This window comes from Aquila chrysaetos, chromosome 24 (genome assembly GCF_900496995.4).
Source record: "Aquila chrysaetos chrysaetos chromosome 24, bAquChr1.4, whole genome shotgun sequence".
NCBI lineage: Eukaryota > Metazoa > Chordata > Aves > Accipitriformes > Accipitridae > Aquila > Aquila chrysaetos.
This window is the reverse complement of record NC_044027.1, coordinates 8,239,331-8,267,038: the sequence shown is the minus strand read 5'-3', so window position 1 is coordinate 8,267,038 and position 27,708 is coordinate 8,239,331. Positions and strand designations below refer to the sequence as shown.

At 43.9% G+C, this 27,708-nt stretch overlaps 1 protein-coding gene across 4 annotated transcripts in view; it reads left to right on the top strand.

Moving 5' to 3' along the window:
- The first annotated feature begins 489 nt into the window (after window positions 1–489).
- Window positions 490–27,708, top strand: part of RABL6 (RAB, member RAS oncogene family like 6) — a 60,038-nt gene continuing 32,819 nt past the window's right edge. Inside the window, exons 1-8 of one of the 4 annotated variants that reach the window (XM_030000055.2) lie at window positions 490–1,064; window positions 8,567–8,701; window positions 14,359–14,406; window positions 16,350–16,379; window positions 20,922–20,974; window positions 22,544–22,635; window positions 23,505–23,645; window positions 24,742–24,847. In XM_030000055.2, coding sequence (XP_029855915.1) covers window positions 935–1,064; window positions 8,567–8,701; window positions 14,359–14,406; window positions 16,350–16,379; window positions 20,922–20,974; window positions 22,544–22,635; window positions 23,505–23,645; window positions 24,742–24,847 — 735 coding nt within the window. In that variant the 5' untranslated portion in view covers window positions 490–934. Of the gene's footprint in view, window positions 1,065–8,566; window positions 8,702–14,358; window positions 14,407–16,349; window positions 16,380–20,921; window positions 21,045–22,543; window positions 22,636–23,504; window positions 23,646–24,741; window positions 24,848–27,708 lie in introns of those variants that run through there. The other 3 variants (XM_030000056.2, XM_041119834.1, XM_030000058.2) reach the window with 3 other exon arrangements.

The following is a 27,708-nucleotide window of genomic DNA, read 5'->3' as shown; positions in this document are numbered from 1 at the left end:
GGAGGGGATTACAGGGGTTATGGGGACCACAGGGGGCTACAGAGGTCCCAGGAGAGGATTAGAAGTGTCCGGGGGTAGGGTCCCAGGGATGCTGGGGTGACCCCAGGACAGGATTATAGGGGTTATGTGGGTCACAGGGCAGCTACAGAGGTCCCAAGAGGGGGTTACAGTGTTTATGGGTGTCGGGGGGGCTACGAAGCTCACAGGAGGGGATTGCGAGGGTCTTGGGGGGTGTATGGGGGTCCCAGGAGGGGATGACAGGAGTTAGTAGGGTCACACGAAGGGACTGCGGGAGTCTTGGAAGGGTTAGGTTGCAGTTGGCCTTGGGGAGGGGTCACAGGGAGTCCTGGGGGTCGCGCCCACGGCCTGCCCCGGCCCGGCGGGCCCAGGACACATGCCGGACCCGCCGCCGGCTGCGCTCCGCGCCCGGCTGGCCCCTGCCGGCCGCCGTAGCCGGCGCCGCGCGCGCCCCGTCCCCCGGCGGCGAGGCGGAAGAGGCAAGATGGCGGCGGCGGCGGCGGGAGCCCCGCACTGTCTCCGCTCCCCGCGCCCGGCCCCGAGCGCTGGCGCCCGGCGGGGCTGAGCCGCCGCCCCGGCCCCACCGCCCCCTCCCCCCCGCGCCGCCCCGGCCCCGGGCCATGCCCGGTTAGCGCCTCCTCCCCGGCAGACGGCGGGGCCCCGGCTGAGCCCCCCTCCCCGCCGCGGCGGGCCGGGCCGGGCCGGGCCGGGCCGAGCCGAGCCCGCACACCTCCGCCCCGCCGAGCCCGGGAGGCCCCTCATGGCCGGACCGGCCCTGCCTCAGCCCTGATTTACCCGCGCGTCCCCCTCGAGCCGTGCCCTCCGCCTATGCCCCCCCCCGGGGCCGCCCTGCCCCTGAGCCCCGGAGCAGCAGCCCTTTTCCTGGAGGTGGTGGTGCAGGTGTGGGACCAGAAAGATGTTCTCGGCCCTGAAGAAGCTGGTGGGCTCGGACCAGACTCCGGTCAGAGACAAGAATATCCCCGCGGGGCTGCAGTCCATGAACCAGGCTCTGCAGAGGAGGTTTGCCAAGGGAGTCCAGTATAACAGTGAGTCGGAGCCCAGCTTCGGGGGGGTCTGTCGGGGGGCACAGCCGGCCCCGGGCGGGAGGCCAGCCGCATCGGTCCGTCCCGTCTGATGCCCCATAGCGTGCCGGGGGACCCCGGTGGGACTGCGAAACGCATACGCTTTCCTTGCGCGTGGTGGTGCTTTTGCCAGTATTCACCCAAAGTCAAGTTTGCAATTAAACGTTAGAGCTTGCGGAAGTGTGGGAGGAGTAAGGGATGGGAAACTTTTATCTTTCTGTGTGGGACTTAGGAACCTGTAGTGCAGCAGTGTCCCCAGTCAGTAGATGTCCTGAACGGCTGCCTGCTTTCCGCTGACTGTGGCACAAGAGAGAGTTCCTTGTAAATCAATTTTTGTCAGTTAAACCATCAAGAGAGTAACTCCCCTGAGTGTGTGGGTGACCTTCCCTGCAGCCCAGGATAATGGTATTTATAATTAAGCTGTAGTGGTTATACGATAAGGGTCTATTGAAAAAAGCTCTGCCCTGCCAGGCTTTAATAAAAGGTGAGTGATGTATGCCTTTATGTGCCCTTGGCACATAATTTCATTCTGACTGTCTTTGCTGCAACTGATAAGTTAGCTCATTTCTCAGGGAACATTTTCAGAATTTTTTTCCTTTCAGTCTTGAGGCTTATGGTTGCATTCTTCCCTTGAAGCTCAGTAAAGGTTATTTCTAAAATAATGTTTCAGGAGGGCACTGCAAGTATGTGAAATACATCCCAAAGTAACAATTGTGAGACGGGGACGGTAGTTATGTCATCCTTGCTGAAAATAGAGGTGGTACCAGAGAGCACTGCGAGTACCAGGTCATCTGTGTGGATCCAGGCAGGCAGTGAAGTCAGATTGCAGAAGGCTGAGAGATTGGCAGCTGGGGAGAGAGACTGATTTGTAAACATGGCACTGAATAATTTCTGTAAAGGCACAAGTGTTGGAGGAATAGAGCTTATGTTAGATCTTAATCTGAAACAGAAAGTGAAGGGAAAGGTTAACACTTTGGGGCTTGGGGCTTTTTTTGCTTTGTTTAGTACTATCACTATTGACTGTGCTTTTGAACTGATATGTTTTGAAGCTCTCTGCTTTACAAGGGAGAGCATAGGTGCCTTTATCCATAGCACATCTATTAGATATGCCAGTAGTACTTAATTTAGAAAATTAGTGTCTTAGCAAGCAGTCATGAATGTGAACAGAAGCACGATGTTATTGTTAAGACACTTGATTTCCAGCGAGAGATGGAGGGTGAGGATTATTCTGCCTTGGAATACAGCACTGCATCATTAAACATGTACCTGGAGATCTGCTAGTTAAAGACTATTGATCTGTGCAGAGGCTTAATGCAGCCCACAGACCAGAACATATCCATGTGCTTCACTGGTACGTTTGAGATCAGGTAGCTAATACCGGCATGTGAATTATGTAAGAGAAAGGAGTTGACTTTTCAGACAGTGAACGTTTGTGCTGCGGACAGTACGGATCAGCTGCATCCTGCTGGCACAGCAGTCGATGGGGCCAACTCTTTGTTATGTGTTGACTAACTGTATTGTTGACGAACCTGTGTGGATGTGTACCTGCTTGCCATTAATACAGCAAGGCCAAAAATGCCAACAGCTGAACTACCAACTGTAGCTTTGCTGCTTTTTGTCTCATTACCAAAAGCCTCGGGAAAGCTTTTTGGTTTGTGCTCTGTCTTACCAGGATGTGTTCTAGTTACTGCTTTCGTATCTGGAATAAAACTGCAGCTTTCTGTCACTGCCTTAAGGGAAGCTTTCCAATCTCCATAGTAACTCTTCCCAGGACTGCTGTTATATAATATTTATATGAGATATGGGCAGTCTTACGAAAGGCCTTCGAGCACCCTGCATAGCCCTGGCACCGGATAGATGGGGTAGGTTCCAGCACGGTGAGGTGGTCTCAGTTGAAGGTGGGCTCTGAAGGAATGTCATTACAAGGGCCATTGCTCAGGAAGGGCAGAGCTGCAAATTCTATGCATTGCCAATGCTCCTTTCTTAGCAAATACATGACATTCAGCAGAGGAGTGCAAAATGTGTTTAGTAGCCACCATTAACACACACAGATCTTTAAACTCCTCCATTCCCCAGGAGTTGCCTAAACCTAAACCAAAGGGTGCTGTGATGACTGGTTTTACAGAAGTGTTTTCCTTGCTTTCATAGACCATTACTGATAATGAACTGAAGGCTGTTTCCTTCCCAGAAACATATTTAGTGTGCTGAGAATGCCTTGGGTTGCTTGCTGATAAAGTGGGCAGCAAATGGCTGGGACATGGGCCTTGTCACCTGGCTCTTGGTGCCTCGCTGCAGGGCTCAGGACAGGCCATGCTGTGCCAGCCTTCACAGCTGTCCAGTACATTTTGTAACTGGACAGCCCCTGCGTTTGAGGTGATACTGAAGATTGTGTGGTGTTTTAGTGGCACTGAGGATTGCAAGTACTGGATAGTATGCACCTCTAAGTTGAACCAAAATGATTTGTTTTGATGGTGTCTCTCCCACTCAGTTACGTTTTCAAAAGGAAGAGTGTTGCAGGATGGGTAGGTTTAGATTTCTCATGAAATGATGAGAGCAAAGGCCAGTATTAGCCCTCGGCAGCAGTCACTTCCTCTGCATGGGACATCCTATTTCAAAACAAAAGCATTTTCATACTGCATTCCCAGAACACACACTCCTTATTTGCTCTCTTTTATCATCTGCACGGAGCTCCTGTGTTTTATGTGCTGTGGCCCAAATAACACCAGAGTTCCCTGAGCACTATGGAAGGTACAGAGATGAAAATTATGTGGGTCTGTACCATATATGTAATGTCTTGGGTGTTTATGGGAGATCACGGTTCCAAGTATGGGGAACCAATCTTTGTGAAAACTTGCTCTTTTTTTCCTGCTTGGGGTAGCCTGAACTTGGACCAGGTCTGCTGCGTCACCATTCAGATAGCTGTGCTGGCCTGGAGAAGGTAGCAGAGGCCAGAGCAAGTAGGCTTGGTGGAGAGAGAGCAACGTGGATCTGTGGATCTTGTTCCTTTGGCAGCAGTGCTTGTTTGAACAAATTACAAGACAAATTACAGAAGGAAGTACCAGCACCAGGTTACGCAAATGCAAAAGTTTATGAAAGGCAGTGATGGGCAAACAAGGGTGAAATTAACAGTTCTGGCTGGGTTACACCGGCAGGAGGATTCCCTGGGAGTTACCCATTGATGATCAGTGACAGGAGCAAAAGACATGGAAGTGCTAAAGGTTCAGATCCATCTGTCCTATTCCCCAGAACAAGGTACACCTTCTGCTCTGGACTTTATTCTTAATGCTGCATCCATTGTGCACACCACTTGACAAACCCCGCTGCTGTGTGTGCCTGGAGCATGGGCTGCTCTCCTGGTGAGCTGCAGGCCTGCCCTGAACAGTCACCAGTGCTGAAATACCAAAATCAGTAGCTCCAAGAATTCCCTCCAGTCCCTCCCCTTATTACTTTTCTGCCTAAAATGTGCTTTAAAAGACAGAACTTAATTAATACCATGTATCCTTTTGGTAAGCATTATAGACCTTACTTCTTTTGTGTTGTTTGAGAGTAGTAATTCCCAGGCTCTGATTGTAGTTTTGTTAAGTATTTTCATTTGGCACTACTCCCAACAGAAATGCTTCCCCTCTTCCTGCTGTTTCCCACCTTCTCTTGTTTTCTCCTGCGGCTAACGCAGGCATTTGTTCAGCATGTGGCAAACCTGCTTTGCTGTCTGGCCTGTCCCCCCCAGGAAGTCTGCTTGGGGTATCTGCAGATCAGGTGTGCTTCTTTTGGCAGCAGAACCAGCTTAAAGCATTTGAATTGCAGCCTTGTAGCCACAGTCCCAAAGACCTTAATGAGGGCAAGGTTATGACCCTCTGCACGGGGATTATTAGCAGAGGAGTTTGGGGATCTTTGTTGTGGGGTCTGACATCCTTAGTTGCTGCAGTGTCCTGGAAGAATATGGGCAGAGCTGGGAATTCCTGGTTTCTAGTTCTGAGTTGGTCTGAGACCTGCTCTCTGGGCCTGTATCTTCATTGCTCTGCTTCCATTTCCCCATCCGGAGAATGGAAATCCCTCTATTTTTCCTGATGCAGTGAGAATATGAATAAAGTGATTTGTTTAGCTTTTTCCTCATATCTTCATCTATTCCCCATCCCTATCCTTCTTCCCACAGATAATTCTCCTGTCTTTGCTACAAACCTATGGCTGTTTGCAGTAAGTACTGATTTAACTTAAAATCAAAGTAAGGCAGTAATTGTTACTGTCCCATAGGTAACCTCACCCATAAATACTGGTCCTCTTTCCACATTCATACACAGCCCAGGCCTGTGATGTGGCTGTGCCCTGAAGCTCGCTCAGCTCTTCCTGTATTGGAGATGCCCGTCATTGAGTTGACCTGCCCCAGCCAAAGTCCCAAGTACAGATTTTGTTGTGCTAAAAATGATTTACATCACCTGCCTTCTTCCTGTTCTGTTTTTAAAGACTTTTTCTTTCTTCAGGAAAAAAGTCAGTGAAAACTCATGCACTATGTAGGAGGAAAGAGATCCTAACATGGAGAGTGCTGAAGCTGGAAAGGGCCGTTGGACCTGTTCAAACTGAGCATGTGGTGCCACAAGCACCCTACGTTGATCTAAATGTGAGCTGCACAGGGGTGGGGGTCATCTCCATGCCACTCCAGCCATGCCTCCTGTGTGCTGCTCCTACTGCTCATGCAGCTGGGCACTTGAGCTAGAGAAGAAAACTGAAAATGAATAATTTTGGGGTTGGTTTTCAGCCAGTTCGGTTCCTTGATACAACTCAATATGTAGCTGCATGAATAACACTGTTGGCACTAGGAAAGTCCCGGGGGGAGATAAGATTGCCCCTTCTAGGGAGGGCTCACAGTTAAGTCATCTGGGAGGGATCCTGAAAGTGTGCCTTGAGAGCAGCCTAACTATTTAAGAAAAGGTCTGTTTGTCCTTTAAAACTCACTGTTTTGGTATCTCCTGCTGCACTTCATGGGGGAATGTGAATTTTAAAATGCTGTCTAAGGTAGGCAGTGAGAGCATTTAGAAAGGCTTGGGTTTTAAAGGGGACAAATGGAATCTCATTCTGCCTATGCCTTGGACTTGCTGCATTAATTCACAAAAATCAAAGGAATCCTCCATTGATTGTTTCACGATCTGTAAGTAGGAAGCAGAATCACACACAGGGCGACAGGAAATGCAGGAAATGGTTTGTCGTCTGCAGAGATGCTTTGGGACCTGTAAGTGAAGTCAGCCTATAAATACGAAGTTCATTTTTGCCTTTTTTATCCTTTTGCTATTTTAATAAGTAACTTTGTAAAAGAATAAACAGCAGTACCTTTCAGTGTACAACAACAAAAGCACAGTGGAACTGCAGCACAAAATTTCACCAGACAAAACTCTTCCACAGACTTTGTATATGTTGTATGTTTTACCTTAAAGTTTACCTCTTCAACTTTTTTCTGAAATGCCTGCAATAACTCCGGAGTTACAACAGAAGGCAGCCTTCAGACTGAGATTTCCTTGCCCAAACGATGATGCACAACCTAATGCTAATCACCTGAATCTGCCATTAGATATCTCCAAGTGGCCCATTTTTCTAGGGGATAATAGCTCCTATTCAAAACGCAAGCATAAAAATTCTGTTCGTCAGCTTACGTTTCCCAATAGCCTTGTGGTTGCCACTTAAAACAAGGATGGTATTTAAAAAAAAAAAAATCCCGTAATGGAACAGAAAATTTAGAAAACAACACATACTATTTTCAGAAAGAACAAAGTAACATTAGGGTAGACTCAGGAAAGTTCATGATATTAATTGCTACAGAAGTTACTTTGCCAGGTTGTGTAAGTTTATGATATTTTTGACACTTCCTTGGGAGGGTTTGAATGAGTTTCTCCATTGACTGACTTTCCTTGCTGTGGGTACAAGCACATGTGCACAAGCACAGGCAGGTGGTGGTAGATCAGCTGAGTGGCCTCAGCAGCTGGGTGTGAGGCCAGTTGGTGGAAGCAGAGCTGTTGTACCTTTACCCGAGACTGCAGTTTCTGAGAATGCCTTTGCTGAGTGCCATCAGTACACCTGCACCTAAAACCAGCTAAGGGCTGGCTCCTGTGGTAGAGACTGTCTCTCTGACACATGGAGGACCCACAGAGATTCAGTGTCTCTTGGTTTTATTTCGCTGTTATTTAAATGAGTTTATGTCCCCAAAGGGGCATGCTTGTTTTGGTTCAGTTTAGCTTGTTTCTAATGCATGTTAGGTAGACCGATTTTGATTTAATTTTAATCAAACTGTGGCCGTCACAGGGGCAGTTTAAGATAGACCCCTGTGAACGTAAACTACCTTGCCCCTTGTCCCTGCCAAGGATTGCCTCCTCACCTGAGACTGTCTGGGCTCTGAGCTGGAGCAGCTGAAGAGCAGTACACAGTCTTGTTCTGCTTCCCCAGGAAAAGAGGATGCTGCCCCAGTGCAAGAAAGTTGGGGATAGCTGAGAGCAGTGACAGCTTAAGTCTGTGGTGATGTTCACCAGAAACTGCCTCTCAGCTCTCCCAACACCATCCCAGAAGAACGGTTTCACCAGTGCTGGGGTTCAGAGTCACACCCCTGTGGGACAGAGGGAGCAGCACCTCTGAATGCAGGACCCTGCCTATCGGCTCAGCTGAGAACTGGTCCTTGAGCTTTCAGTGGGCAGCTGGGTCTAGGAAGCGAGTAGGAGGTTGAGGGGAGACCTTGTCGCTCTCTACAACTACCTAAAAGGAGGTTGTAGCGAGGTGGGGGTCAGTCTCTTCTCCAAGTAACAAGCGATAGGACAAGAGGAAATGGTCTCAAGTTGCGCCAGGGGAGGTTTAGACTGGATGTTGGGAAAAATTCCTTCACCAAAAGGGTTGTCAAGCATTGGAACAGGCTGCCCAGGGAAGTGGTTGAGTTGCCATCCCTGGAGGGATTTAAAAGACATGTAGATGTGATGCTTAGGGACATGGTTTAGTGGTGGACTTGGCAGTGTTAGGTTAACAGTTGGACTCCATGATCTTAAAGGTCCTTTCCAACCTAAATGATTCTGTGATTCTATTTTCTCAAGGAATGAGAAGTGTTTAAGGAGAAATGGGAATGATAGAGGAGGCAATTGAAGGAGAAGCTTGGCATAAAATGCTAGCAAAGCAATAGGGTATGGCAGAGTGGGAATAAGCACTAGGTAGAGAAGGCAGGAGGATGGAAGGAGCAGAGACTTAGCTGGCTGACGTTCTGCAGATTCTGAAGATTCAATCTTGATGTTGGTTCATTCTGCTGTACTAGAGAGAGTAGCTGAATAAACACTAATTTTAATGGCTGAGACTCCTGTTTTTTGACAAAGCCCATCATGCCTGTGTAATATGGGAGAACTAATTACATCTGAATAATGCTTACAAAAAGTTAACGTGCTTCTCATGGGATTCTTTGATTTGTTTTTAATCAACTTTATTTGTCTGCTTACTCTTTTCCCCAGTGAAAATTGTCATCCGAGGGGACAGGAACACTGGGAAAACCACGCTCTGGCACCGACTGCAGGGAAAGAAATTTATTGAGGAATATATTCCAACTCAGGAGATCCAAGTCACCAGCATCCACTGGAATTATAAAAGTAAGATGGAAGAGGGTGGGGGGAGTGACAGTCATGGGACAGTGCCTTGGGGGTAGAAATTCAACTGCAGCCTCGTTTGCTTCTTTCTTCTGTGTCTGCTTGGGAGATAAAATGGTCTCTCATCACTCTTGTTATTTTAATTTGTTATTCACAGTTTCTCAGTCATGTTTTTTAATAACTTTACTCAAAAACTGTATTTCTTGTAAGTGCTAAAGGATAGGTCTTTGGAAGCCACAATTCAAGGAAAGTGTTTAATAGGTGATCCAAAAGATTTGAAATATTTGTGATATGCTTGACTTGTCAACGAAAACAGGTTTATTATGGAAATCTTTCTCTGAGGCTAACCCTGCTTTTGGTATTACTGTGTGGCGTTGAAGCGAATAGTTTGGTGCAAACTAGTTTTCTACTGATTAAAATATAAAGAGCATCCTGTAACTGGTGAAGGTAATGTTTTAAAAATGATTGTAGTACTAATAACTCTAGGCTGGCTTACTGAAGCACAGAATTATCTTATCAGTAGCTTTTTTAAAGTGCTTGTTTGAGTCTGAGAGATGAGATGTGAAATTTTTTTATTTTCCCCATCTGCTCTGACAGTATAAAGTGGCTGTGAAAGCCTTGGATCTTGCCTGGAGAAGACACTGCAGGCATTGAAATTGCACAAGGCTGTGATCCAACAGTGCATTAAGTCCAGCTTTCAGGTTGCTGATAAAAAATGCCACAGCCTTGTGGGGTGAACTACTGATTCAGTATGAACTTGCTCTGTAAGACTGATTTTGCTTTAAAAAAGGTCAGCAGTTAGTTTGCCTTTATCAGACATTGTCCATCTGCATCACTCCAACCTTTTGTTGAATCAGGTACTCTCTGACTCCTCACAGCTGGAAAAAAACCCATGCAGTTTGGGTAAACACAAAATTGGGTGCTTTGTCTAATTCACCAATCAAATTTGTGTTGCTGGATGATACCGTGATGCCCAAGCCTCGTGATAATGATCACGGAGCCACAGGGCGTGTTCACCAGCAGTCAGCCTTGGGACAGTGCTCTTTCAATCTCTGTTGCCTTCATAGGCTTCAGCGCAAGGAGAGCAAGCAGATACTGCTGTTGTATGTTCACAGGGAGCTGGTAACCAGAGTTCTGGAGACTTTTGTGCCCTTATGAAGACAGGCTTCCACATAAGTCAGCTCTCTCTGGACAAAGGTTGAAAAGGTTTGTAAGGATGGATGGTTGAGATTTGCCTTGGATGTGGGAGAGAAACAGGTCATCCTTGCTCAGTGCAACCAGCGGTTTTGTCTCATTCAGGATCTGATGTTGAGCTAAGCCTGATGTCACAGGTTTTCAGATTCTTTCACAGGGAGTCTCCATGTGACCATGATGCAAAGATGTGCCTGTTAGCTTCTACATTCTTCATAAAGTATTTTTATTTTGGGTACCATCTACCTGATGTTCTGCCTATTCAACTGGCCCAAGGCGCTGACAGATCTGCAGTGTTCATGCAGTGGTGTTCCCCATCTGCAGCAAAACCTCTGGCATGTTGTATTTTAGCAGTGGCATCCTTCCCCCACACTCTTCTTCCTCTCTCTCCGAATATCAGCACATCATTTATTGATAAGCGAACATAGAGCTTAAAAGTTGTTTGGATGATCAAACTATCTCCAAAATAAAACTTGAATGCTTCAGCCTAAACAGGCTTAGATCAGAGTAAGAAATGAAATACCTCTTTCTTAGATATCCAGGTCTAAAGAGTGCACTGAATGTTAATTGTGGTTTTCTACAATATCATAGGTAAAAACTTCAGAGTTCAGTTTCCTCTCTAATCAGCATAGGTAATACAAGTGCTGTTTGTAAATACAGCCTGGGAGTCTGGCATTTGAGTTGTAAGAGGCTTATTCATACCTAATTGTTTTTGTATACATGAACAGGTATACAAAATGCATGTATACAGGTTTTTTGTATACATGCAAAAAGGTGTTTGGAGACAAATGTGTAGAAAGACCCAGTCATCTCGCATGTTTCTGCGTATTTTAGGGACTGTATGTTCTTTTACTGAGCTGAGGCTTAGGCACTGGCTTTTTCAACGTGGGTGCCATCCTGGGGTAGGAAACAGCTACACATGAGGCTGGCTTTTCCTGTATATTGGTAACTGCAGTTGTATTTGTTATTTCTAGTGATTAGTTCTAACATTGGTGTGATATGTTTCTGTAGATCTTGCTAGTTAGTGTTGACAGCAATATGTAGGTATCTTGATGGACTTTTCTCAAGGTGAAGTGTTGCTGAGCTAGTCTAATTAATCTGGAAGGCTACACATGAAATTGTGCCTTTCATTTGTGTTTCTTTTACATTGTAAAGCACTGTATTATTTTCTTAGTAATATTTTCCAGCAGTATAGGAAATTCTCTGTTGACCTTCTTAAAACTTTTTTTAAAAAATAACGCCCTTTTTAAAAAAGTTGTAAGGTATGTTTCCTGCTGTGAAAACTTCCCATCCAAGATGGGTGATGTGGGCACTCTGAGAACTTGGCTCAGATCTAATTACTGCCCTGTTGGCTGAGTTAATCTGTAGAAGAAAAATAAAGTTTGTTTTTCCTGTGATCATGCTCTCAAGCTACCTTAAATAAACATTATGAGGTAGTTGGCAGCAAATATTTACAGATGTTAATTAAATCGCTGTCAAATACTGAAGGATTCTTATGTTGCCTGGTATTAGAAGATATACATTTTAGATGTGGAACATACCACCTTGTCATATCTTCAGAAATCTTATACTGGAGGGATTAATAAAAGTAGAGGAGTTTGAGTTATTTCTTCCTACTCAAAATGAACAAAATTACTTTTCTGTGCCAATTGTCTCTGTAATGGATATTGGTAATTTTTGTGTCCAAGTAAGGAGTTACCATTCCTGACCCTAATGAACACTTTTTTAGATTATGCTAGTCACCAATTTTATTCTCTGTTTGCCAGTCTCAGCAAGGGAGTCTGGAATAAAAATTAGCAAATACTTTTGTTCAGATACTTTGAATGCTTTATAGATGGGTGTGAGGAATGGCAGAGCTGCTCTGCTCTCTAGCATTTGTGATCCGAAGCGTATGAAGTGAATCGTGTAATTGCATGAGAGTAAATATGTTTGAGGGCCTGTGAATTCCTGGTGATGAACCCACCCATAAAGCAATGATTCTTATTTTTAAATGAGCTTTCTTGCAACTGGAGTCTTCTCACACCTCTCCACCGTTTTCTGGGAAAGCAATGTCTTAGTGTGCCACTGGCTACGGAGTACTTGGCCAAATAGCAACTAAGTAGAGATTTTTTGAGTGGTTGATCCATGGTTTATGCTAATCCAAGTTACTTAGTTAAAAGGATGAATTGGCACTCTTTTTGCTGCAACATGCCTTCCAAAGCTGTTAAGGTGAAATGGTGCTATGTATGAGTCGTACCAAAGCCAACACAGCAGCACTAAAGTAATTATCCTCCTGTGTGTTCAGCATAATCAGGAATGAAGCTGGTAATGAAAAGGAAGAACTTACTGGCTACGAGCTAGCTGGAGCGTTGGTGCTAACAGGAGAAAAACCCGTGTGGAAAAATTATTTTCTCAGATCTCGTGCAGTTTCTTTGTGAAATTCTATGCTTCCCCTCAGATAAAAGGTGTAGAGCAGGTCTTTCTGGGTCAAACAGTTCAACTCCTCAGCTATCTGGGAGTGCTGCTGCTCAGCAGGGTACCAGTACTGCGGAAATTACTCAGCAGGGGAATGAATCTTAACTGAGGGTGCATTTGGTTTTAGGGTAAGGAGGTGGAGATCTCTGGAGCTCAGGAGGAAAGTCCCAGTGCTAGGTACTGGGTCACCTCCTAGGAGAGCACTGCACATCACTCCAAGGGCTTACTTTTCTGAAATGGGGTTCCAGCTTCTCTGCAGAAGCCCCTTGTTAATGTGCTCATGTGCTGCTTCACATGGCACTGCTGGAAAGAACAAGCAGCCCCCTGGACTCCTCCTGTGCCCCTGCAAAGTTTGCCTGAGAAAGGAAAACATCTCCAGTCCTTTTGCTGAAAGTCTTGACTGTTGAAAGGTGCCAGGATTGACTTCGCTGGTCTGTCCGTCCCCTTGTCCTTCAGGGACAGCAGCAGCACTGCCAGTCCCAGCTGCAGGGTATAAATTTGGGGGCAGACCTCCACTAGCTGATCTGTGTCCCAGCACCTGCAGGGTTATGGCACACCCTGAATGAACCACGGACTCAAGCAGCCCACGTCACAGGGAGAGCACCCTGCTCTGCCAGTGCCTGCATGTGAGTAGCCAGCTGTACAGCTGGGTGCCAGGCGAGTGAGTAATGGGGAGTGGTTGGACTTCAGCTGTACCTGGCTTGATGGTCTGTAGAAATATTCAGGGACAGAATTAATTTGGGGAGTTCAGTTGTTGGAGCAGCGTTTTTAGTACTGCCGGCTGCTGTATGCCTGTTGTGTTTTCAGTCCCATCTGAGCCTGTGATGCACTGGCTGGGCTGAGCCTGGGCAAGTCTCCTGTTCGTCCTGTGCCCCGCTGCCCTGCTGACAAAGTGGAAGATAAGCGCCAGTTGCTATGAGGAAAAACAGAGGTTGATTTTGCTTCATGCATAAATGTAAAAAAGGATCTTTCTCCAGAAGCAGAGGATCAAAGTTTTCCTATATTCATAATCTGTCTTCACAATATTTTGAAACATTTAAGTTAAGCCAACAGTGAATTCAGTAGAGGAAAAGTTTCCTGGCTTGACAATGATGCTTAGCTGAATTCTCATGCCATCCTATGAGATTATTTTCTACTCTGAGACATTGCTTTACGTTCAGAGCTGCTCCAAGTACAAGCTTTTGCTTTGTAGCCTATAGCATTTCCAAAAAGCAACTGTTTCTTGGAACAACTTCCTGAAGATTGGACTGCTTATTTGGATTCAATAGAAACATCTAACCAAAGCTGCCCATCCCTCATGCCATCTGAAACTTAAGCTGCTAGCTTTCAGTACCAGCAGTAGTATCTCTGTAGTTAGAATTTTGGTTGTCTTGCTTCAGATTTTAGCAACTCAAATATACATTGCTGCTTATAGTTTCCTGATGCTGCAGCTCGTTAAGAGGCAAAATTGCTAGTAATATTTTTCACAAAAGGCGCCTTGAAATTTGCAGAGAGAATGGATTTCTGTAGCCACAGGACTGTCTGCACTGTTTGTCATGTTTACATGAAGATGCTGTTAGTAAGGTTGATCTTCCTTAAATGTGTATATTCCTTTTTTTTCAGTTGTACACCTTGCTTATAGACCAGACTTTATTCTCCAAATTAAATTTATATCTTTTTTGAAAGAATGTGGAAACCTCTGTATGTTATGAAAAGAATCTACACAAAATATTTATAACATGCTTCAAATCTGACATAAAAAATCAAGGAAATCTAGCTATCACTTATGTGACTAAGAGTCTTTAAGAAGTTCTTCAGATAGCACAGTTTTGGTGTACAACTTGCACCTTCAACAGTGGGCCTTCTTGTGATGTTTGGATTGTCTTTTAACTCACTCAAGAATTACTTTTCTTTTGGTATTCATCTCCTACTTTCACAATGTTGGCTTTGGGTTAGGCTCTCTGAGGTGAGCATTGAGTATTGGTCATTTTAGTGAAACCCTCTGCTAATACTTTGTGTTCTTATTGTGCTTTTAGCCACTGACGATATTGTTAAAGTTGAAGTATGGGATGTGGTTGACAAAGGTAAGATTTATAACTTCCTTTCTAATGGAGATTCATTGTTCTTTCTCAATTTTAATTACAAATTTACATGGAATTCAGAAATACCTACCTACTTCTACTTTAGAAAAACGTCTGTACTTATTTTTTTCAAGTGCATGGATGTTACTTCCTGAAAAAATATGGAGAGAGGAGTGTCCTATGCTAGAGCCCATTATTTGGAATCTGAACTTCAGATCAAATCCAGTATTCAGAAGCAGTTGTTTCATGTGCTCTGTGACAGATGAAATAGCCTGCTACTTAGTGTATTCAGATTCTCTGAACTTATTATAAACTTCATCTTCTCTCCTTTATAGTTTTATATGTGTTTAGACATCTACTGAGTTCTTTGTTCTGTTTATAAAAGTTGTTGCCAAGCTGTTTTTGTAAAGGAATGCTATTGTTAAATTGATAAAATGTTATCTGCAGTGAATAACATATGCAGGAGGGAAGGATAAAAGAGAAGCCAATTACTTAAATTCACTAAGGACAGAAAATGCAATATATTTAATCCAAAATCTTTTCTAAATGCTTAGCCAAAGGAAGTATTACAATGTATAAATACATTTTTCATTAGTTTTCTTTTTTTTTTCAGCGTATAAAGTTCTATTTTATAAAAAATAAACAGACCTCAAAAACATATGTGAAGACACAATCTGGGTGCAGTTGAATCTGTTCCCAGAAGGGGTTGGGGTTCAGATGTGAACCTTGACAGCCCGTTCTGTAGCCCCAAATGCAAGTATTTTTTGGCTTTTAAAAGACATTTGGTACCAGCCAGACTCCTGGTTTAAAGTGGGAGTATGGTCAGGAAAGCAGCTTTACAAGTGAGCATCTCTTGCTCTGTGGGTTGTGCTCCTTTTTTGTGTGTTTCTGTCAAATCTGTGATTTGTGTGTTTGGTCAAATCTGTTGACCACAGTCATTGAAACTTAAACTTTTATGGTTTGGCTGCTGCTACCTTTCCTGCAGCCTTAGCTAGAATCTGTGCTGGCACGCATTCCTCAGCAGAACTGCATCCGAGGTGCACTACCTCTGCTGCACCACCTGTGCAACTTCCACATATGTTATCACCAAAAAATAAGAAGATGAGTACAACAGGGAGTGGGAAAGGGAGAAATGTAATTTTTCATGTTAGCTAAATTGTATTTAAAATAGTAAAAACGAAAAGATAATTAAAGATAGCAGCTCTAGTTCAGATGCATAATGGAGCCTTTAGGTTAACCTTGAGCCAGTAACTTTAAATTAAAATCCTGAGCACTTTATGTTTTTATTCCTTTAAACCCCAGTTTTCACAGTGTAGACAAAACCTTACTTAGGTCAGAGTTACTGCTGAAGTCAGTCTGATTACAGTTTGGCTTTCAGATCCTGGGATGACATGTGCAGGGCTGGAATCTGAGCAAAACATCTGTTTTCTCGCTGCCTTGCAACTTTGATATGAATAGATAGACAGTTAATTTGGGAATCATGTGGTTCCAGCATTTATTTCTGTGAATAGCTTCTCTGAGCAGAGTCATCTTCTGAACTAGAGACTTACTTTTTTGGCAAAACAGATTGGATTTGATATGTGCAGATGTTGATAACTCTTCTGATATTGCTTTCATTTCTGACAGTGGGCCATGTGTTAAAAGTCTCAAGGGACTCTCTTCTCTCCCCTTTATATTCTTTTGAAATAAAACTCATTCTGTTGAGATCCTACTTATGGACCACAGATAAGTATTTTTATGGGATCAAATGTACTTAATGTAGTGTAAAAATTCAGATCATCATGATGTAACAAAATCAAATCCTTTCCTATTGCCATAGCATTGCGGATTCTTGATAAGTACAACTTTAGGAAAATGTGCAAATTAACCATTAAGAGCTTGCTCATATCTAACTTTCATCTTATTGTTATCTCATGACATTTTTGTTCTTCCTTCTGTATGCTTAGGACAAAAAATCCTCCTGCGTGATGCTTTTGGTGAGAGCGACACTAATCTAGACTGTAGACTTTTAGTAGTGAAGTGTCCAGTGCTGCTGCAGCATAGAGCTGATAAGACCTGATCCTCCTTTTTTTCCTTGCCCACGAGATCCTGGCTAATGTGCATATTTAGAGTTGTGCAGAATGCTGCATTTATCAGGCTGGATTTGAAACTGCTAAAAAATCCACGTTCTGAACATGTATTTCAACATACTTTTTTTCCAGGCTAAATAATTTGCCAGTGTTTCCCCATTTTGGATGAATTGTTCCTTGTTAGAGAAAATTAAGAGACCTCTATTTAAATTAAGGTGTTTGAAAATGTATTGAAAGCCTGATGTGGGGATGTAGCTAGACCATCTAAAAGATGCATCCATAACCTGCAGTTTTCAACTTTAGTCTTGTAAAGCGGCTTCAGCCTCTTCTCTGCTATGCAGTGCTGCCATTCTTCATGTCTCGGTGTGAACATGCACAGGAGGAATTGGGGAAACTTAATAAGTTACACCCTGAAAAACTTAATGTACATTTTTGCACTGAAGTTAAATGTGCTTTTACTAAGTGATGTTTCTCCTCACGCTTACTAGCAGTGTGCCTCCCTATCCTTGTTAGTTCAGCAGTGTGCTTTGATTTTTCCTTCCAGACTGTTTTAGGAATGCAGGAAGCAGCTCTGTTGGCCCTGCCTGGCTGGTGGCTGGTGCCTTGGTGTCATTTGTTTAGCATATGGGTGTTAATTTGGAAGTGTGGGGAGATTTGTTGTGAAAGCTTAAAACCTGTGAGGTTGGTTAGTGTGCTGAAGCAGGGGGAAATGGCAACTGCTGTACTGTATTGCTCCTCTTACCTTTTTCTTGACTCTTTGGGATTTCATGTTTTTTAATGTGCAGACTCACTGGAAGTGAGTCACTATGGACTTCCCTGCAGCCTGCTGTGTTCTCCTTGGGCCCGCTCAGAGAGTGGGGCTCATTTGTGTAATGATGCCAGTTGTTAAAATCTTAACAAGTCGAGCTTGCCCCTAGCTATGGATTGTACTGAATTTTGTGCAGTGCGTGTAGTAAATACCATCTGCTTTGCTGCCCTTGGAACTAACAGAACATAGGAAAGATACCTCAGCAAAAGTCACAGTCCTGACTCATCTTTCTGGCTTTGCAGCAAGTTGTGTAACTACTGCAGGTCATAAAGCTGTAACAGATCCTGAATGCAGAGAAGCTGCTTGAATGCAGCTGATTCAAGAACAGTTCTGATCTCCTGTCTTGTAACTTCTGCCAGTTTGGTTCCTGCATCTTCTCCCATACACTGACTGAAGGGATCAAATAATATTTTTTTCTGTTGCCCCCAAAATAGCATAAACTCTTTCCCTCATATTGGAGATTTCTTTCCTCTCCCTGCCACTTCACCCCTCTCCCTCCCAGAGGTGTGTTGCAAGAAGGGGGAAAGATCAGAACTAATGTTTCTGTTATTTTCAGGTGGCATAAGTTAGATAACACTGGGGATGCAAATATTCTAGATGTGTATTTTTGAATGGTGAACAGAAGCATCTCCCTCGCCCTGTAGACAGCATTTGTTGGCAAGCTGTACTGATTCCTTGCTATCCTGCAACAAAACTGATGGTACATAGAGGTGCAGAGGCTCTCAGGTGCTGGCCACAAACCCAGTCATTTGGTGTTCAGCAAGAACTGTTCTGTGGACTTTGGGGCACTGCTGCAGGGTTATTTGGTTTCACTGTTGCTATTATCCCTGTAATATTAAGGAGCAGTCATCATTTTAGGTAGAGAAGCTGAGCAATCGCAACATGAAGACCCTTGCTTTCTGATTGAGGCTCCTAGATTACACATCAGTGCAACCTTAAACACAGGACCTCGTTCATATAACACAATCTTCATTGTGTACTTGGCTTTACAGGCCGAATTGCATCTTTTCACTACATACATCTTGTCTTTATCTGGCTCATCCTGCAGTTTTGTTTCCAAAAATAGACACTGTACATGAATATGCACACACATGCGCTTTTCAGCTCTGTTACTCCTTTATAGATGACCTCCTTTATAGCAGTGATGAGCATCATGTAAGAATATTGCTCATTCCTCTTGATACACACCTAAAGCCATAAGAAGGGAGAGGCATGTGAGTCATATATTCAGTCTCAAAGGATTGGTTGTAAATATGTCCAGGTTGGAAAGACACCTTGATTGCTCAGGACAGGAGGAGCTATGAAGTGTATTTGTAGTTGCTTGGGCTTCTGTTTTAATACCTAGAAATTCAGGTCATGCCAAGCATAATTTAGCAGTAACTGCAGAAATAGTGATGTTTTGACATTCAGAGAAGCCACACGTATGCCACTAATTTGAAATGAATTTAATTGAAGTGGGAAAAGGCATGCATGTCCTAGACATCCCACACCTTCAGTTGCGCTGGGAAAAATCAGAGCCCATGCCTGGATCCTGCAGGGAAACACACTGCATGAATGGGGAAGGATCAGGATTAATATTTCTGCTACTTTCAGATGTCAACAGTAAAATGACACAAGGGTATCCAACATTTTGCAGGGATGCAGAGAAGCACCCACCAGACACAGTTAGAGGGTAGGGACTGGAATCTCCTGCTGTATCCTGCAGCATTAAAACTTTCATGAATAACTCTGTATTTCATAACTATTTATCCTTGACCTGCATACAAAAAGAATGAAACACATTGTTTCATGTGCAGCATCTGGCAGAACCATGAATTTTACAAGTAGTCTTTCCATGTTAATCAGCGGAGTCAAAGAGTTGGCAGAAGCTATTTTGGTCCCCAGTGTTGCAGAGTCTTTTAAAGAGTCAATGGGAGGTTTTTTTGTGGGTGCATCCAAGCTGCCAATGTGTTCTGTTGTGAGTGACACAGGGAATTTCTAGAAATTATGAGAAGGAGTTCCAAGTCTTTGCCATTACAATTTAGTTAATTCATCATTACTTACACTAGAAAAATATGGAACAAAGTTAATTTAGAAGCACAGTTCTTAATTGCTGTCAGTAACATCTGGAAGATACTTGATACCTGTAAAACATAATTCGAGACCTTGCAGGGTTGTTCATTGTCCGGTGGTCATCATTTGATAAAACTCTGGAAACTGCTATACATAGAGTTTAAATCATACCTGGGGGGTGAGGACAGATTTTTCATGGTATGTTCACACTAAGCTTCTTTAGCACAAGGTGAAAGAAGGTGTCCTAGCTCTTGCATATTGAGACTTCTGCCAATCCTTAGTGCTGAGTGTCTACACCAGAAAATCACGTTAGCTGATTGCCACTCTGCTAATCCTAGGTACAGATACATAGTGTCTCCTTCTCTGTCTGCTGTGGTTGCAGGCTTTAAGATTTGGAAACATGATTACAGCGTAACTGATGTAATGCAAAATTTTCAGGGAGGCTGAGGTTTAAAAACACTGACTCCTTTTCTGGGGATGCTGAGTCAAATGCCAGGGGTACTTCAAAATGTCGGTTTGTGAACTTATCCAGTGCTTACTGAAGCTGTAAGAAGAGGGAGAAGTCTCAGGGGGTCTGCCCTTTAAGTATAAGGGCTGTATTTTGGCATGTGCTTTAGAGGAAGCAGATGAGTTGGAGAGAAACCTGTAGATTTCTCCAGATGGGATTGTGGCTGTGGGACTGCAGGAAAAGTCTCTATAGTGGTTTTCTAGTGTCTCTCCAAGTGTTTAGTCTGTTGCCTCTTGCACTTTCCTGTGAGCTTAATCAGAGTTTTACTTGTCTTCTAGCTTATTTTTGTGTTTGTGTCTCTGGAGCATGTGGCTTTGGATGGTGCCTCTGGAGGATTTCCTTTCTGCACCTTTGCTGGTGAAGACCAGACCTGACCCTTTGGCTCTGGCCTTCCATGCATGTGTAGGCTGTCTCTCCTCTACTTCTCTACAGCCCCCTTGCCATGGTTTATTTGATTTTGCTTGGATTTCCCCTCGTATAAGTTCTGTCTTTTGGCTGTTAAATTCTCATGGTCTCCTGCCACCCCTTTTTTTTTTGGTCACAAGTCAGCCCAAAGCACCCAACGGGCTCTGAGATTGTGTTTATTTACAAGACTGCTTGCTTCAGGTCAGTGACATAGCACAGCAACGTCATAAAGTCTCTCAGGAAGGCTGTGTATGTAGTTGTGCAGTTCAGTCGTAGCAGCTCCATGATCTTTGGTTCGTCAACACTGACACAACAAAAAGTGGAAAAAATCAGCTTACCTTTGTGGCCAGGGAGTGCACCAAACCCTGCATTATTCAGTCATTGTGACTTTATGCTGTGAACAGTGTGGTTTAAGCTAGCCCAGACTTTCATCCTGTTCATCTTTGAATTAGACTAGCTGGTATTCTTGCACACCGTAGCTGGTATTCTTCAGCAAGGCATGCCTATCCCACCCCTCCTCATTCCCCATGCTTATAGTAGAAGTTGGATCTGCTTTAAGGTCATGTTCAAAACATGGTGGTCCTGCCCAGACACATCCTGCAGTTCTCTGCCCAGTGTAATGGTTTTCTGTTGTTTTTTTGTTTGTTTGTTTGTTTTTTTTACAATTCTTTTTAAGGAAAATGCAAAAAACGAGGCGATGGTTTGAAACTGGAAAATGACCCTCAGGAGGTGAGTCACCTTGAACGCAGATGTCTGCCTCTTAGTGGGAGGCCTCTAGTCCACCTTTGGTCCGTGGAGAGTAAGTTCTATATTTGTTTCTGCTTTAAGGCCAGCCTGGCAGGTGGATGAGGGGCAATGGGATCCCTGATGCTGTTCACTCTTTTGCCTGTGCATTTTATCCCCATTCCTGCCCTCACCACAACTTCCCTGCTGTTTTTCTTTCTGTCTTTTGGGAATGACTGCACCCCAGATGTTTACCTGGTAGCGTTGTACCTGTCTGCACATGGTCAGTGGCAGGAAGTCCTTTTGTAATGGACTTCTTGTGAGACCTGAAGAAGTCACTTGATGCCATGCTCTCTGCTCCTTAAAACTGGGCTAGCAATTACCTTTTGACACCCTTTGAAATATAGAGGAGGAAGGGGCAATAGAAGTGCTACCTAGCACGTAAAAGTAAACAGAGTGGCTTCCTCAAGGCTCTTGCATGAATGTGTCTCCTTTGGATCTTTTGCTGTAGAACAAAGTGCTGTATGGGAGACCATACCACCACATTTCCCAAAACACATTTGGGCTGCCATTGCACTTGTATGGCATCTCTTTCAAAAGATGTATGATTTTATCCTCAGGAAAAATTCAGTTTAAAGGCCCTTGATCCATGATCTCTGCTGCAGCTCTTAAAGAGCTTTATTGCTCCTGTGTCAGTGCCCCTTGGGGCTCAGTGCACACACAGTGTTCCGGTACTTGCTCCATAACAACTTTCTTGAAATTTACAGGAAAGGCAGCGTCACTGATATGCAGAGAGCTGAGCACTCGGTTCTGGGGATGGGTCAGAGCAGTGAAGAGTTACCTGTTTCACCAGGGTACCAGTCCTGCTCAATCTGTGCAGTCAGATTAGGAGAATTTTCTTTAAAAATATTCTCCTATGGGAAAAAGCCTTTATGAGAACAGGTATCACAGCTGCTTCTTCCTTCGCAAACGTGGGTGCATTTTCCACTTCTGTGAAATGAGTGAGAATTGTTCCATAGGCACCAAATTGCAGCAGGAGCCTTGGAGGTTGAGTTGTGACCAGTACTGTACGTTGCAGCGTGCAGAGTCCAAATGATGAAAAGCAAATCAGGTACTAATAAATACTTCCAGCCCTGCACGGGAGAAGCTCGGTAGAAACTACATCCTGGCTTTGTACACCAGAAGCATTAGAAGTACAGTCAATATTTGGGTCAGCAAAGAGATGGAATGGGAGCTGTGTCCTCTGTCCTCCATCCTGTAGCTTATATGGAGTTATCTTGCCAACGCAGGATTTGGGGGCGCATAGGAAAGAGACAGGGCTGCGTTTTAGCATTTGCTGTTAGACCTGTTTTTTTCAGAGACTGGCAGGTGCTTCACATCCTGCTCCTGTGGGCCATGGAAGCTGTGAACCGCCAGGTATCTTGCTTAAATAATGATGATGTGAAATCCACGGGTACTTCTTATAGTGGCTGTCACTTCAGAAAGTTTGCTTATTCAGCACTGTATCAGTTGTGTTCTGTACAAGCCTGAAGTTGAATCAAGTTCTTTACTGCTTCTTTGTCTTTATTTCCTCAGGCAGAGTCAGAAATGGCTCTGGATGCAGAGTTCCTGGATGTCTATAAAAACTGCAATGGTGTAGTGATGATGTTTGACATCACCAAACAATGGTAAGACATCTTCAGCAGCATGCACCACGTGATACTCGCTTGTTTAGTGAAAACAACTGACTTCTAGACCTCTTGATTCCCACATGGACTCTAGAGCTGATAACCAGCCTAATGAGTTGAAGCAAGCTTGTATGCCTTAAAATAATAGCTTTATCTTGTGACGTGTCTTAATATGGGCTTGTTTCAAATGAGCAGTCTCCCTGTGGGCTCGTGTACTGCAGTTTCTGATATACTGCTGTCTGAGGCTTGATAATTAGTGCTATCACAGGTGCAAAGTATGCTGGGCATGTTACAAACCGCTGCTCTCCATCACACAAGGGAAAGAGGAATGCTAGTGAGAAATTCCCAGGAAGACTGGTATTAGTAAGGATTATTTAGAGGCCCTAGGCTGCATTAATGTACAGAAATAATGAACTGTTTGTTTTGCACATCTGCTGAGGAGGGTGAGAGACATATGGAAGCCAGAGCGGAAAGAGGAGGTGGTAAGAGTTCCTGGTTTATATTTAAGCTTGTGTTTTGCAGGTTTGGTACGGGTCAGTGAGCCTGTTGACAGCTGAAGGGAGAGAATCCTTTTCTCCTGCTGACCTCACACAGTTTTGTAGGACTGAGGGAAATACTGCTGTAGGAGATGTGAGGTTGCTGGTGGAAGTGGATTATTGAACTTGTCAAGTTGTTTTTGAATAAAGAATGATACAAATATATTTATAGTTAATGTATTTCTCTGAGGGGGGCAAAGAAGCCACAGTCCTGGAAGGATTTTGGAAAAAAATTTTCTTACATTGGTTTTTTTTCTGTGATTTGTGCATGAAACTGCTCACAGAATGATGTTTCCCACTCATCTGCCTTTATCTCTCTCTCCTATGGTGAAGGACATTTAACTATATTCTGAGGGAGCTTCCTAAAGTGCCGACCCACGTTCCAGTGTGCGTGCTTGGGAATTACCGAGACATGGGCGAGCACCGGGTCATTCTGCCTGGCGATGTGCGGGACCTCATCGACAATCTAAACAGGTAAGGTGGCACCATGGTCACCAGGCAGGGGAGCAGACCTGGGCTACTCTCTGTCATCAACCGTAGATAACTGTATTTCTGCTGTGTTTCAGATGCACATCATGTTCATCCTCTGACCCTGTGCCTAGCTTTTGGGCTTTCATAGCTCTGAATGTCTCATACAGCAGGTTCAGCTTACACAATGGGCTCTTTGATCTAGGAGCCTATTCTGAGCAGATTGTTAGCTATATTCCTGGAAACAGTGAGTGCCTGTCAGCATGTGCCTTTCAGAAGTACTTTTCCCAAGAAGTCATCTTCGTTCTGGATAGTCCTTCTCTTGTGAAAGAATCCTCTCCCTGCAGCACAGCTGTTCTCTGCTCCAAATAATTCTGCTACAAGAGAGCCAGCTAGTGTGGCCATCTTCCTTGCTCTTCTTCTGAGAGCATCCCCACACAGCATTTACTGGGCACAGCCAAGTCATACACCTCCCTTGCCAGCCAGGCAAGATTCTCCCTCAGAGATCTGAGTTGCTCTGTTATTTAGTATAAAATATTACTTGTTGGTCAGGTTTCAATAGATTGTACCTTTTTGTGTGGTTTTATGTTTTTAAGGCATATTTTCATTTTCGTAGTCTCTTTATTTGTTTGTGCCTGTGTCACACACACAGAAATGGTTTCAGTTTTAGGCTTAATCCATAATGTAATCATTTCTTTACAAGTTCATCTCTGTATGTGACTTATGTAGGTCTGTTTGTGGTTTTCAAACAAAACCTTCACTGAGAAATGAACAGCTTGTACAGCTGTGAACCCCCCAGTTTAGTAAACCAATGGCCCAGTGTCCTAACATAGTATTTCTTAGTCTGACAGCCGCATGACACCGCAACGCAACAACAGCTGCGTTCTGCCACCCTTCAGGAGGAACAAAGTGTGAATTTTGTCTGTAAACAGAATAACGAGTCCCTAGCAGAATGACCTGCTAGCCTACGTTTGGGGACTGAGGGGTTGGCTTGTAAATGAGGATTGTTCATGGTATGTAATTCAGCAAGTGCCTCCTCTGTGTGTATGCAGTCCATGTCCTTTGTACAGTTTTCTTCTCTCTACCTATCTGGTTGAGACAGGCCTCCCGGCTCCTCATATTTTCGCTATGCTGAGTCTTCCATGAAGAACAGCTTTGGCCTCAAGTACCTGCACAAGTTCTTCAACATCCCCTTCTTGCAGCTTCAGGTAAGACAGAGAGTATTTCTGTGATGTGCTGGATGGGTGGGACAGATTTCATTTTCTCTGTCTCTAAGGTGGGAATTTCGTATTTGGGGTTTCTTTTGTTGTTAAAAGATCCTGAGTAGATTTTTTTTTTTTTTGTAAGAGTTGTTAAAACAAAATCGTGTTAGTACATTGGTGCCTGTGACTTAAGCATGTGTCTGCTTGCGAGAGGACTCTTCTGTGCTGTGTTTGCAAATGCCTACCTCTAGAGAAAGGCTCCAAGGTGATGAATAACACTGGCAAGAAAATTGCATCCAGTGGTGTAGTTACCAAGTAAAAAATGTTGCTTACGCACATTTGTTAAACTTTGTATTTAAATTCTGTTCAATTAAAACTTAGATGAGAAGAGATTTGGTCATGAACTGAACAGTTCAGGGACAACTGTTTGCTGAACATCGTTGCCCTAACAGTAACTGATCTGCTTGGATCCTATGCACATAGATCCAAGTCTCTCATTTACTTCATAGTTGAGCCTTCTTGAGTGGACTGAGTGGAAAGGCAAAGGCTGAATGGGCATGGAAGGGTGGAATTCTCAGCTGTTGTCCTTTAGAAGAGGACCTTCTGGGGTCAAGGTCCCTATAGGGGGGTCCCCCCTACAGGGGTCCTTTGGGATCAACAGCATATGCTTTTTGGGGGTACATATGATGATGTATCATTGTTTTCTATTGGATGGAAAAAAACAGGCAGTTGATCTTGATTATCCTTCACCAGTAATTAAAATGTCTGTGTGTATTTTTATACAAATAATCCCCACTGAAATGCTAGTTCAGAAGAAGCTTGAATATATTAGTGGATGTTACCATGTCCTCAGGCTGCAGAGCAGAAAGAACCAGGATAAGAAAACTGAATTTATAAAAACCCCAGTAAAACAAGTCAAACAATAAATTTTTGAGGAAGAAGCTGTAGAAATCAGAGATATAAACCCAACTGGCTGCTTCGTGGAGAAGATTGAAATCTACCAGCATGGTGTGGGTTAAATGTTTGGTTTTATAACCTCAGCTCCTATGGTAAAGTGATGTCTTGTGGAAATCGTGCAGAATAGTTAGTTCCCAGGTTACTTTTACTGATTTTGTAGATCTCTCCTTTTTCTCTCAAGTAGATGTTGATAAGAGGCAAAGACATTAGCACAGTCTTCCTGCCAGATTTGTTTCTGAAAGCTGCTTGTAATGATACTGTTAATAGTCAGTACGTGCGATGATTTCCCTAGCCATAGTTACAAGCAGGAAACACCGAAGCACTTGCAGCATCAGGTTTGCTTGGAAGCAGCTTTAGGATGCGAGTCTTAGGGGACCTTTCATTTAGATGTGCTATGTATAAGTAAACATGATCTATTAATCTGAGACTGAAAGCAATTAGGACAATTAGATAAGGTAGTTGTCCCCAAAGCCAGAGAACTTCTTGGACAAATCTTGGTCTTTAGGGAAATAGAAAAAATAAATCTGATATAACCTTTAGTTGCTTGGAGATTCCAGTGACAGTTGCTTAGGAGAGGCAAGGGAAATAGGGTGACCACCTGACATTTGTTTTCCTGCTCAGTGGGCTTGGGGTGCCACTGGGGGTAGTCCAAAAGGTGCAGGTGCCACATAATTAGACTCCCAAATCTTGTGTTTTTCATGTAATGTAATTAAATAATTCAACACTGCAGAAAGAAACCTGAGAAGACTTCTCATTACAGTTTAGTTCCTAAAATGTGCAAGGGGAGATTTGGATGGGCACATATAAACCGTGCTTGTAAATATATTTGCTCTTTCTACCTCAACACAGAAGGTGGCAGTTGAGGAGGTTGTCCTGTGCCTGTCATTCAAGGAGAGAGCGATTAGACCATAGCTGCCTGGCTTTTCCTTCAAAACAGCAATGCCAAAACTAATTCCTGCAGTTCTGTGCTCATACAGGGATTACAGGCTGGTGCTTTTCTGTGCATTCTGAAACAAATCACAGCACAGGATCCAATGTGGAGATGGCTTGTTTCATTTCCCTCTGGTGTGCAGGAGATCCCTGGCCTTGCCATTCTGTGCCGTGGCAGGTGACAGTGCAAATTTGGAGGCTTTTGGTTGCTTCCACCCAGGTTTTGGGGCTTTACTTGATGTCAGACTTCAGCCAAGATGTGCTGCACTTAGTTTTTCCAGTGCTGCTTGTTTGTGTTTGTGCCACAGGTTTATTAGAAGAGCTTTGTGCTGCTCCACAGTAGCTGCTGTTGGGTTGCTCTGGCCATTTTTCTGCTCCTGGAGACCCACTGGTAGTCTTGCCTTTGAGTGCATGGGGAGCCAGGGCTGGTGCTGCTGAGCCTGATTAACAACCAGTGCAGCAGGATGTTAAAATCTGTAGGAAAATCACAGCTAGAATTAATTCCTAAAGGTGGTTCTTATACCTTCAGAGAGACTTGCCAGTAGCAGGCTCCAGAAAGGAGTCATTTCCCTGGTACTTTGGAGCAAAGCAGGGTTAAAGGAGAGGAATGCTGCCAGGTATTAAATGCACATATGATTTAATCAGTCTCAGTCGACCTCTGAGGTTTCTCTGTGTTCCTCAGCCTAGCCTCCCACAGCTCTCAAGGGAAAGAGTTGGTCAGCTGTATGTGAGATTCCAGGCTGTCCTTTAGTGGAGCTGATGTTCAGTGCATTGGTTTTAAGTTGCACATTTCTGTGTTCAGCTTACATTAATGCATCTTTCATGAAGAAAGCAGTGGCTGAAATTCATACCCCCAGTATAGAGCATGTTCCCTCTAGTAGCCCAGGCTCTTAAATTATTTATCAGTTCCTTCCCAGGGGAAGGATTGTCAAACCTGAGAATGCAGTTTAGCTGTAAGTATTGCTGGTGGCCCACATAAT